This window comes from Penaeus monodon, chromosome 41 (genome assembly GCF_015228065.2).
Source record: "Penaeus monodon isolate SGIC_2016 chromosome 41, NSTDA_Pmon_1, whole genome shotgun sequence".
Classification (NCBI taxonomy): Eukaryota; Metazoa; Arthropoda; class Malacostraca; order Decapoda; family Penaeidae; genus Penaeus; species Penaeus monodon.
In genome coordinates, this window is record NC_051426.1 from 2,152,220 (window position 1) to 2,165,046 (window position 12,827).

Genomic DNA, 12,827 nt, shown 5'->3' on the forward strand with positions numbered 1-12,827 from the left:
CATTTCTTTCTACACACACACACACACACACACACACACACACACACACACACACACACACACACACACACAGATATATCTATATCTATCTATCTATCTATATATCTGTATATATACATATATATAGACACATATGTCTATCTGTCTATCAGAGTCTTCTTGTCTGTCTGTCTTAAATACATAAAAATACGCAACAAACAAACAAACTCATCCACAGTCCCACTTCACAACACAGAAATAATAATAATAAAAAAGAAATCACAATCACTTTCCAATCTCCACAACACAAAATGAAGATTCCAAAATGACTCAATAACACTGAATTGCCTTTGATAAGGATTTGATTAGATACTTTATCGCGTTTCAAGGGTCTTGTAACGAGATATATAGACATACTTCAATTTTTTTCTCACTTTTTTTTTGGGGGGAGGGGAGGGTTATTACAAGTTCCTGTCTCTGGTGTTATTGCAGTGTTGTTATAATTATCACTGTTGTAATATCTTTTCTTGTTATTGTTATTATCGTTACCGCGTGTATCTTGCTGACCTGCGTCCAAACCCCCCGCCGCCAGTGGATGGCAACCCCGGCCATTCCTTGCACACAGGGGGTCATTTAGAAGCAAAATGAAACAGACGGTATGTCACACCAAGAATATCCATTGTAACATTGGAATAAAACCGAATTATTATCATTATTATTGTCAATATCATTACAAGTGTCTCTATCAGTATCTTTCTTATTTTTTACTACTGTTACTATCATGATCATTATCTTCATTACTATTACCACTGTTACCATTATAATCATAATACTTATTATCATTGTCATGTCATCACTATGACTAATACCTCCATCATCATAATCATCATTACAATTTCTTCTTTTTTATCTTTACACTAACAATCTCTCTTTTTTATCATTATGACATTTATAGTACTCGCTATCAAGCACTTGTTGCTTTTCCTCTCAGACCAAATTTTACGTATTTTCTCTGACACCACACAATAAAACTACCATTACATCACCATCTTCAACATCATCACTGTCATCACTATCCCGCAACATCACCACATCCCAAATTCTCAAACCTAGATCTCACTCACTATACTTTGAACTTACTACACTATCTCACTATACTTTGAACCCAGTACACTATCTCATTCTACTCTGAAGTCACTACACTATCTCACTATACTCTGAACCCACCATACTATCTCACTATACTTTGAACCCACTACACTATCTTCACTATATTGACAAAACACCACATATTCAGCCTTTAAAGTTGACGCAGATTTAATTATTTGTTTGAAAGTCTTTGTTTGGAAGTCTTTCTTTGTTTGTATGTTTGTGTTTGTTTGCAGAGTGTACGTTCGTGTTTGTTTCTGTTTGTCTCTCTGTCTGCCTAAGTATTTGTGTGTTTTTGCGTTTGTCTGCCATTGTGTTAGCTTATCCCTGTATCTATGTCTCCGTCCGTCTATCAGTCTCATAACCCTTCTGTCTGTCTATCTATCTGCCCATTTGTCTGTCTGTCTGTTTATTTGCCCATCTGTCTGTCTGTCTGTCTGTCTGTCTGTCTGTCTGTCTGTCTATTTGCCCATCTGTTTGTCTGTCTGTCTATTTGCCCATCTGTCTGTCTGTCTGTCTGTCTGTCTGTCTGTCAGTCTGTCTATTTGCCCATCTGTCTGTCTGTCTGTTTATTTGCCCATCTGTCTGTCTGTCTGTCTGTCTGTCTGTCTGTCTGTCTGTCTGTCTGTCTGTCTGTCTGTCTGTCTGTCTGTCTGTCTGTCTGTCTGTCCGTCCCTCCATCTATTTGTCTATCTACCTGCCTCCCTTCCCCTACGGTAATCTATACTATCAGAGAGTCACGCCATATCTACTTTAACCAAAAGAGTCGCATCTGATAAAATGAACTTTATCCAAATTCAAGTAAAACTAATGTAATGAGACCCTATATTATTTTTCGTATTAATTGGATTATTTCTAATCATACAAAAAATAATAAGAACAAAAAAAAAATGAAATATCGATGTTGTTATTATTATTTCTGTTTTCGTGGTGGTGCTAGTAAATGAAACGGGATTATAGTAATATTCAGAAAATCATTAAAAATAATGTATGGCAATTGCAGATATGCTTGTATCTGCTAATAGTGCGAATAATAATAATAGTGATAATAGTAATAACAACAGCAATAATAATAATAATAATAATAATAATAATAATAATAATAATAACCATGTAACTAGAATCAATATCAATGCTAATAATAATGATAATAACAATAATAACATTACTACTGATGATAATTCATAATAACAATAGTAGTATAAACAACGATGATGATGATGATGATGATGACAGTAACATAATAATAATAATAATAATTATTATTATTATTATTATTATCATTATTATTATCATTATTATAAACAGTAACAACAAAAACAATAATAACAACGATAATAATAATTGTGATAATAAAAATAATGATGATGATGATACTGATGACAAAGACAATAATAATGACAATAGTAACACCAATAATATATATATATATATATATATATATATATATATATATATATATATATATATATATATTATACTCCACCAGGTATATATAAAGCGTTCGAGCAGCGCCCTAGTCTTTGTCTTCCCTCTCCCTCAAAAATGTTTCTCCTGTTTCTCTGATTTTCATCATTACCCCGACCCACACCGCTATCACATCGCTTGGAGGGAGAGGATGGTTCGGATTTCACCTTGGATAATTAATCCAACAATAGCTCTTTAAGGAGAGAGGATTAGGCAAGCTGGAATATCTCTCGGGCGGTTTCGAACGCGCGACGTGGCGGGAGAAAATCTTTTCTTTACTTCTAAAAGCTTTCTTCTTCCTGTTTCTCTTTTTTGTTCTATCTTTTTTTTCTTCCTCTCCCATATTCTCTCTCTTTTTTTTTCCAACTAAAATCGCGCAAAACAAAATACAAAGTTTAACAGCTGCTTGACTATAGCTTATCGGTAATCGCCAATAGAAACTTCTGATTGATAACGCTATTATCATGACGACTTAAGGTATTTTCAAGGTCAGGGGAATACATGGGAACGTAGAAGACAGACAGACAGACAGACAGACACACACACACACACACACACACACACACACACACACACACACATAACTACAGACACGTATGGCACATACACTTGTACAGATATTCGCACACGCACACGCACACGCACACTGTCTGTCTGTCTGTCTGTCTGTCTGCCTGTATGTCTCTGTCTGTCTGTCTGTCCGCCTGTCTGTCTGTGTCTCTGTCTGTCTGTCTGTCCGCCTGTCTGTCTGCCTCCCTCCAACCCAAAACTGATTTCTCCTTCATTAACTAAAAGACTGGCAAAACAAAAGAGTATTGCAAGCAGACATTGAAACCCTTTGTCTCGGAGGGAAAAAAATTAACCCGTCCTTGCCCTAACCTAAAAAAAAAAAGGAAAAAAAAGGAAAAAAATTATTTCCCACCCCCTTTAACAATTACTCCCTCCCCCCCTTTACCCCCTCTCCCCCCTCCACCCTCCCCACCATCAGCAAGTGCGGGATATACCGGTTCGACCCCCTCCCTCAACCCCCAACCCCCCCCCCTCTTACCACTATCATGCATGCACACACAAGCACAGGTATTACACTGCCCTCGCGAAGTCTTGCTTGGAAACAGAGTGAATGCATGGATGGTTATTCGTGGAAATGCTCTTTGCACTTTAAATATCTTTATCTTAATTTCATTCTCCTCTTTCTTTTCTTCTTCCTGTCTTTCTTTCTTTCTTTCTATCTATCTTATCTCTTTTTATAGTCATTCTTTCTCTTTTCCATCTCTCTCTCTCTCTTTCTCTCTCTCTCTCTCTCTCTCTCTCTCTCTCTCTCTCAACTTAAACCCTAACATTAAAGTTATATCCTTCACATATTTCTCGGTCACCATCACACCGCACACCAAACACACTGCGGAGCTCTGATACACACTTACACAGAGAGAGTGGATGTCCAACACACAGGCAAAATCCACTCAAGTTATATTCCATTACTCATGCTATATCAGTTTCCTTAGAAAGGAATAATAATTTCAGTGATAATAATTTCTTAGAAAGAAATTATTATCACTGAAATTATACTTTTATTTCTACTACTACTCCTATTACTATTACTGCTACTACTACCAATACTACTATTACTACTACTAATAATAATAATAATAAAAGCAACCATGAACACAACAAAAATAACAAAACCTAACAAAGACAATAAAAAAGACAACAACGACAATAATAAACGACAATTATCAGCGTTAATGCATCATCATCATCACCGGTAAAACAACAAAAGTTTCAGGTAACTGCAAATTCCACGGCATGTGCAGTATACCCGGTCCTGTTGCGAGGTGAAGCACACTCGAATGATAACAACAAGACAGGCCAGTGCATACACAACAGACTTTTTTCCTAACCATCCCCCCCCCCCTTCTTCCTGCAGGCTTTAAAGGGGGTTTGGGGGAAGGGGTATTGCTGGAGTAGACACGCCATGTAGTAGAAGCTCTACCCTGCCACCCTGACGCCCTTGCTACCCCTGCAACCCCGCCACCACCCCCCTGGTCTCCTCGGTGACTTGTAAAACCAGTCTAGGTTCGGGGAGTTAAGAACCTTTGCTGTCGGGGAGTTTGTCTTCGAGATTTTAATAAATGAACCTCGTTGGGTTCTCTTCTCTCTCTCTCTCTGCATTATTTCACTTTCTCTTTCTTTGGTTGTTTCTCTTTCTTTTTCTCTTGATCTCATTCTCTCTCTCTCTCTATGTATCATGTCGACCTCTCTGTGATGAACTTCAGTGGCGTTTGCACAACACACTTCCGTCTCTCTCTCTCTCTCTCTCTCTCTCTCTCTCTCTCTCTCTCTCTCTCTCTCTCTCTCTCTCTCTCTCTCTCTCTCTCTCTCTCTCTCTCCCCGTCGCGCCGGCATCGGTCTCGCGTCGTCTTGAAGGAGATAAATTTAAGAGGGATTACAAGAGCGAGTAAGACTTGTCTCAAACGATCCTATGCTTTCCCATCCGCACACACGGCCGGCAAACCCCGATAGAGCGATGCTTTTCCCAGCCGGTGTTACGCTGCTTTACCGTTGGTCTTTTTTTTTTTTTTTACTTTCCTTCAGTCTTCGATTATTTTTTTAAGTCTTCGATCTAGCCAGCCTCCGCATCCCTCTCGGCGCGGAAGCGAAACGACCAGTTTTGTCTCATTCATAGTGTGACGGTCGGGGTGACTGTCGGCGTCCATTATAACGGGGCTCCGGGCCTGAATCGCCAAGGGGTGGGGGAGGAGGATGGGCCAAAGGGATAGGGGGTGAGGCAGAATAGGGGGGGGATAGAGGGGAGGGAGGATAGACGGGATGGGGGAAGAGTGGGGGGATAGTAACCCGCGGGGGAACGCCCACCCCAGAGCAAAACCTCGTCACTATCACCTATTCATTTGTCCCGCGATGAGCCGAGAGCACAAGCAATCGACTCGCTTAACTGGAGGAAACTGCGCACGATACGCCAAGAAGGAAACGAAGGAGTAATCTGATAAAAGTTACGGAAAGGGAGATGAATGATGGAGTGAGAGAGAGAGAAAGAGAGAGAGAGAGAGAGGACAGCCCGAGGGTACTTATCTACGATGCGTCCGAACACAGGCGAATTCACCATACTCCATTTCAGCCGTTTATTACCCTCTCTCTCTCGCACCTCTTCCTCTTCCTCTTTATCTCCTCCTCCTACGGGGTATTCAGAAGGTCCCATAACGGTCCTAATCCCATTCTATCCCGCCCACAAGCCGCCCATGGACAGAGAGAACGGGCGGAGGAGGAGGGGGGGGGGTACCGGAGGAGAGCCCTGGGACGGTGTAAACAGCAAGAGATATCAACTAAGTTCAACTTCGGAGTGGTGAACCCGCTCTGCTTTCTGCCTCTTCTCTTGCTCCCTTTCTCTCTTTCTCTTGCTCCCTTTCTCTTGCTCTCTTTCTCTTGCTCTCTTTCGCGGTCTCTCTCTTTCTCGACCTGTCTGGTTACCCCGTTTCTCTTTGTAATGCTATTAGTTGTTGCATTTATCTGCTTGTTGTGTCTAGACTTTCTGTCTCTCTCTCTCTCTCTCTCTCTCTCTCTCTCTCTCTCTCTCTCTCTCTCTCTCTCTCTCTCTCTCTCTCTCTCTCTCTCTCTCTCTCTCTCTCTCTCTCTCTCTGCATGAAATAAACACTAAATAACTCCATTTCCACTCAAGCAAGTTATCAGAAAGCCTAATAGTCACAACCGGCTTGTTTAATTTTACATCATTATCACAGAGAGAGACAGGACGCACTGTAGCTCCTCTGTGTGTGTATGTGTGTGTATGTGTGTGTGTGTGTGTGTGTGTGTGTGTGTGTGTGTGTGTGTGTGTGTGTGTGTGTGTGTGTGTGTGTGTGTGTGTGTGTGTGTGTGTGTGTGTGTGTGTGTGTGTGTGTGTGTGTGTGTGTGTGTGTGGTGTAGTCGTGGCCATGATTTGTGGGTGTGGCACCTATGGGTATGATTGTGAAGGCATGGGCGTTGTAGGCTCGTGGTGTTGTAGGTGTGACAGAGATTCTGCGGATGTGACAGTTATAATGTAGGCGTGTCATGATATTTAGTGGCGTTGGGGGGGTGAGAATAACACTCATTCTCTCTCTCTCTCTCTCTCTCTCTCTCTCTCTCTCTCTCTCTCTCTCTCTCTCTCTCTCTCTCTCTCTCTCTCTCTCTCTCTCTCTCTCATACATACATACATACATACATACATACATTCATACACACACACACACACACACACACACACACACACACACACACACACACTCACACACACACTGACTTCACTGACTAACTTACTGACTCACTCTCTAACTCTCTCCCTCTCCCTCTCGCTTTCCTTCCCCTTCTTCTTCTCCTTCTTGTTCTCCCTCTCCCTCTCCTTCTTCTCCTTCTCCCTCTCATTCTCCTTCTTCTCCTTCTCCCTCTCATTCTCCCTCTCCCAAGCAACACCTGAGCAAATTACCCCTAATGGCGGCCAGATTCGCCAATCAGAGCAGCGGCAACACCTGCATAATCAAGAAACCTTCACCGTCACACGTGTATAATCTAAATATACTTTGGCAGCTGTAGCTAACACCTGTCATTTCCTCGACCGCATTCACTGACACTCTGGATAAGAGGGATGGGGGGTGTCACGGAAGAGATGGGAGGGGTGGGGGGGGTCATTTGGTCACTTATGTCAGGTCACAGCCACAGAAAAGTTCACAGGATGTCACAGATATCACTTGACAAGGGTGAGGTACGTCACTTCTCTGAGAGTGCGTTAAGAGTCGGACATGCCACGTTATTCACTTTCTCGGGGTTGTCATCGTTCGTTTCTCGGTCCACATGACACCACTGACACCGAATGACACCATCGACACGACACGAGATATTCATTTCTTGCCAACATTAGCAAAGGGACACGTGATCCGGTCTCTCTCTCTCTCCCGAGCGAGAGAGAGAGAGAGAGAACAAGACGCGGCTCTACAACTCACCTATGTTGACGATGCGGATGTTCTCTGTTCTCTCGAGGAACTGGAGAGCCACGGACACGTTCTCCAGCTTCTGGCTCCTGAAGTTGGGTCGCTTGTTATGCTTGGGGAGCCGTTTGCCCGACAGCACTTCGATGAGGGCAATGAGCCTCAGGCCGTCGCTCAGGTCCGTCTCCAGGTTGCCGATGTGCTTCGAGACGGACTTGAGGTGTTCGTTGGCCCATCGCGTGAACGTGTTCTGTTGGATCCGCTTCCACTGGGCGTCCTCGGCGAGCTCGCGTTCCGTGGCCGACATCTCGTCCTCCTCCACGCCCGCCTGGCTGTACTCTGGTGCACCTGAGCCGTACATCCTGCACCACCTGATCCTGCGGTCACTCCTGGGCGGGGCTTATCGCGACAGGGGCGGGGCCGGGCGCCTATCTACCAATGGGAGCGCGATTCTGGGAAAAGGCGCTCGATTCGAATGGAGTTTTGTTTCGCGCTGCGAGCTCTGCTTCCTTGACTTCGGAGACGTCTGCTGGTGGTCACGTTTTGCGGCCGAGTGCAGGCACGCTCGAGGGGGCGAAGTCGTTGGCGCTGGCGAAGGGAAAGCCCAAGGGCCTGTTTATCTCGCCGGACACTCGCTCGTCTTGCGACAGTTTCCTGTTCACCTTTTATCGGCGACACGTGCGGCGGCGTCCACCCGCGGCACAGTTCTCTCTCGCTCAAGTCGATGACGGCGACAAGCACGACGTTACCGCCACCACGCTGGCCGCACTGGCAGGTAGCGGCGTAAGATCCACGTCACCTGCAGGTCACAACTACACTGAGGCGTCGCTGGGCCCGGCGCCAGCCAACGCCACCAAAATAGCCGGAGGGGAAGGGAGGCCCGTCGACTCGGCCCACGCGCCGTGCCTCACCCCGTAAGAATAGGCGCAAGTGCCACGACTGTGTCTTCACCTCACTCTCGCCCTGGAAATTTCGCTCACGTGTGGCACCAGGCCCGCCCTGCCGCCCACGCTCCGCCGCCACGCTCCACGGACGTCGCCCTCGGGTGCGCGAGGCCCGGCTCGAGGGGGAACTCTTCCAGACGGGGCGCGGGGCACAACACGGAGGAAAAGGGGGAGGGGAGAGGGCAGTGCCACGCGTGTGCCACTCCTACAGATGGCACTAGTGCCGCTCTCACACGCACTCGCGGCCGCACACTCGATGCTCAGAGGCAGCGATCTCACGCTAAGTTGGTCGTCGAGAGGTTTTCCTCTTTCCTCGTCGCTGGTCGTCCTCAACACTCAAGGGCTCTCTCAAAGGTCTTCCTCGAGGGTCGTGCTGAGTCGTAACCACACCTGGTGAGGACCCCAACGGCGGCGTTTGCACCACAGTCTCCCGAAGGCGCTGGCGAAGGGGATGAAACCGAAGTGCTTGGCAGGGCGTCGGACAAGGGCACAGATGCGGTCGCGAAGATGCCACGAAGGGCGCTGGTCGAAGGGACGGAGAGAAGGGGCGAAGGAGGGGTCGCCGGGTCGTCGAAAGGGGGTCGTCGTAAGATTCCGCGTTCGAGGGCGAAGAGAGAGGACCTGCGCTCGCTGCTGGCTCCGGTCGCTGCCTGTGCGCGACTGACGGCTGACGACGGGGGCGCAGCACACCTCACCCCTGCTCTCTCTCTCTCCCTCTCTCCTGCCCTCACCCTGCCAGGGGGAAGGGGAGGGGGTGAGGAGGTCACGGTTTAGGTCTTGAAGGGGGGGGGGGCAGAGGAAGGGGGAGGGGGAGGGAGGGAAAGTCGGAGGAAGAGGGGGGGGAGGAGGGAGGGGAGGCGAGGTGGGCCTCGGGAGGGACTTCACATGATGGAGGAGGAGGGAGGGAGAGCTCGAGAAGGGCCAAGTGAGCGGTGATAAACGACCGGAGAGAGGAAGAAGGAGAGAGAGAGAAAGAGAGAGATAAAAAAGAGCACACAAGGAAACGGATGTAATTAACGCTATTCCTATCACAATAGTGAGATGAATGAGTTAATGAATAACAGTAACAACAACAACAACCACAACAACAGCACAAACACACAAACCCACCAGCATAACACGCCGAGATAAACACACACACAAACTCACATACGCAACCTTACGTACGCACACACGCACACCCAAACCATATGTCCATACAGACCCAACCATTTTCGGAGAAGGCGAGGAAACTGGGACACACGAGCGGGACAAACGTCTCAGCGAAACCGACTGTGAGGTCTAAGACATCGTCACGACATCTCAAGACCATTTCGAAGGAGATTTTGTCAACAGAAGGAGCGACGAAGGAGGAGGAGGAGGAGGAGGAGGCGGTGGGCGGGCGAGGTAAGCCAAGGTAGGACGCGAAAGACTCTGGGGCAAGGGGGGGGAGGGTGAGAGTGGGTGGGTGGGCTGGCGAGGATGTTAGGGAAAGGGGGGGAGGTGGGGGAGGGGAAGGAAGGAAAGGGAGGTGGGTTTAGAGAGAAGAGGAGGGAGAAGGGGGTGGGTATGCGAGTAGGAAGGGGAGGGGGGTGTATTGGTGAGGTCAGGGGGAGGTGGGGGAGGGGAAGGAAGGAAAGGAAGGTGGTTAAGAGAGAAGGGGGGGGGGAGTGTGAGCAGGGAGAGGGGGGGAGCAGAAAATTGTAACCTACGTCAGCAATAGCGTTGATGTTACAAGGTGGTTTTCAAAAGGTGTGAGGTATATCATATTTTTAATTAACTATTTATATATATTTTTTTAGATACATGCATTTCGTCCTAGGTAAAACTTTGAAAAATCAGTAAGTCATCGTCATTATATGATGTATATTTTACGTTTATTATTATTTTTTTTTTTACTTTATTGGTATTTTTTCTCTAATATAGAAGAGGGATATGCAAAAAAAAAACTTGTGCATAATGAGAATGCACAGTTGCAGCAACAGGTATAGTATCAGTAGTGAATTGCAAAAGTATTTATAGCAATAGCAATAACAACAACAACAACGGAGAAACAAAACAAACAGTTGCAATGATGATAATGACAATTACATTAATGACAGTGAGATTATTAGAGATAATGATAATGACAATAATAACGGTGATGGCGATAAAACGCAAAATGACCGCAGTTTACCTCGTCACAAATATGCAAATAGCAGCGCCGACATCTTTCTCCTCCCTCCCCCCCCCCCTCCTTTCTCCTCCCCCTGTTCTTCCTAGTTCTCCTCTCCCCCTCCACCTCCTGTGCTTCTCCCCCCTTCCCTTCCCCCCTCTTATTCCTCCTCCTCTTCCCCCACCACTACCTCCTTCTCCACTTCCCCCTCCTCCTCCTCCTTTTACTTCCACCCTCCTCTTCCTCCTCCTTTTATACCTCCTTCTCCTCCCCTTCCCTCTCCCTCTCCTCCCCTTCCCTTCCTTCTCCTCCTCCTCCCCTCCCTCTCCCCTCCCTCTCCTACTCTTCCTCTCCTCCCCTTCCCTCTCCCTCTCCTCCTCCTCCTCCTCCTCCACCTCCCCCTCCTCCTCCTCCTCCTCCTCCTCCTCCTCCTCCTCCACCTCCTCCTCCCCCTCCTCCTCCTCCTCCTTACCAAAGAGCGAATGATCCAAATATGTACACAGAAGACTCATATAACCTTGTTGATGCTGAGTTCATGGATTCAGCCAATCACGATAACGGTTAGAGAAGCAGAATCTGGGAGAGCCAATCACAGGTCGCGTTACAGAGTGTGTTGGGGAATATTTTTGCAAAAGGTGGTCACACTGGGTCGCCGGGCAGAGGCATGGCGGGAACCTGACCCTTTTCTTCCTCTCTTTCTCTCTTCCACTCTCACTTTTCGCGGGATGTTTGTCTCCCCTCTCTCTCTCTTTCTCTCTCTGATTCTCAATCTCTCTCTCATTCTCTCTCTCTTTGATTCTCTCTCTTTCTCTCTCTCTCTCTCTCTCTCTCTCTCTCTCTCTCTCTCTCTTCTTCTTCTTCTTCTTCTTCTTCTTCTTCTTCTTCTTCTTCTTTCTCTTACATACGTTATCTCTCTCCCTTTCGCTTCTCTCTTTCTCTCTCTCTCACTCAAACTATATCTATTCTAATCCGTTATCTATCAATCTACCTTCATTTCTATTTCTCTCTATTTCCCCTCTTCTCTCCTCGGAACAACCTCCTTCTCTCCCTCTCCTTTCTCCCCCATTCTTTATTGCCCTCCTCCTTCGACCCCTGCCACTCCTCCCCCGCCCTCCCTCCCACCCCTACCCCCCTATGTTGATCTTTGACCCCTGTGACCTCCGGGAGACAGGTCAATAGGTTGTGTGTGTCGAGAAAGGTAGAACACACATCTATCTGTCTAACTTTCTATCTGCATGATTTTTATAGCTGACTGACACATTACCTGTTTTTTTTTTGTTTTTTGTTTATTGTATTATTACTACTACATTAACTAATAACGTAATCATCTCTCTGTCTTTCTGGCAAAACTGTCTGTCATTGTGTCTGTCTGTCTACTTGCTTATATAAGGGAAACTTTTCCTTTGTGTGTTTATGTAAGTATAATCATGCCGTAGTTGTTTATACACACACACGTACATTACACACATAGGAAGCATCGAAACACTGACGAATATATGTGCACACAAGCAAATATATGGTTTGATTACATCTATATATATGCCATTTTCTGTATTTCTGTCTATCTGTCTGTCTGTCTGTATGTCTACCTATCTATCTCTCTATCTATCTATCCATCTGTGGAAACACGCATACTTATACACATACATACACACACATACACACAAACAAACACACACACACACACACACACACACACACACACACACACACACACACACACACACACACACACACACACACACACACACACACGAAATCTACCCATGCAAGACGCCTATTTAGCGCCGAAACGTTTTAACCTTAAGCTGCAACTTGGCAAAAGATGAGAGATTGAAACACCTTCCCCTTGTAAGAAGAACAAGGAAAGTGGGGCGTGATGAGGGAGGGGGAGGGAGGGGGAGAAGGGGGGAGGAGGGAGGTGGGGAGGGGAAAGAGAAGAAGGGGGGAGGAGGGAGGTGGGGAGGGGGAGAGGGAAGAAGGGCGGAGGAGGGAGGTGGGGAGGGGGAGGGGGAGGAGGAGGGGAAAGAGAGAGAAGTAGAGGTGGAGAGAGAGAGGGATAAGAGTGATAATAAGAAGGGGGGGAGAGGAGGAGGAGTGATAGGAGAAAGAAGAGAAAAGAGAAGGGAGGGTAAGAATGCAAGGAGGAGGTGGAAGGGAAGGAGTGATTAAAAGAGGGGG

General features: G+C 46.4%; 1 protein-coding gene across 1 annotated transcript in view; it reads right to left on the reverse strand.

The window, feature by feature from the left end:
- The window catches only part of LOC119598253 (filamin-A-like), a gene marked incomplete at its 3' end in the record, with an annotated part of 191,817 nt that extends 182,650 nt beyond the window's left edge, over nucleotides 1-9,167 (reverse strand). Inside the window, 1 exon segment of the mRNA XM_037947904.1 lies at nucleotides 7,584-9,167. Within this exon segment, the coding sequence (XP_037803832.1) occupies nucleotides 7,584-7,929 (346 nt within the window).
- Nucleotides 9,168-12,827: the final 3,660 nt, after the last annotated feature.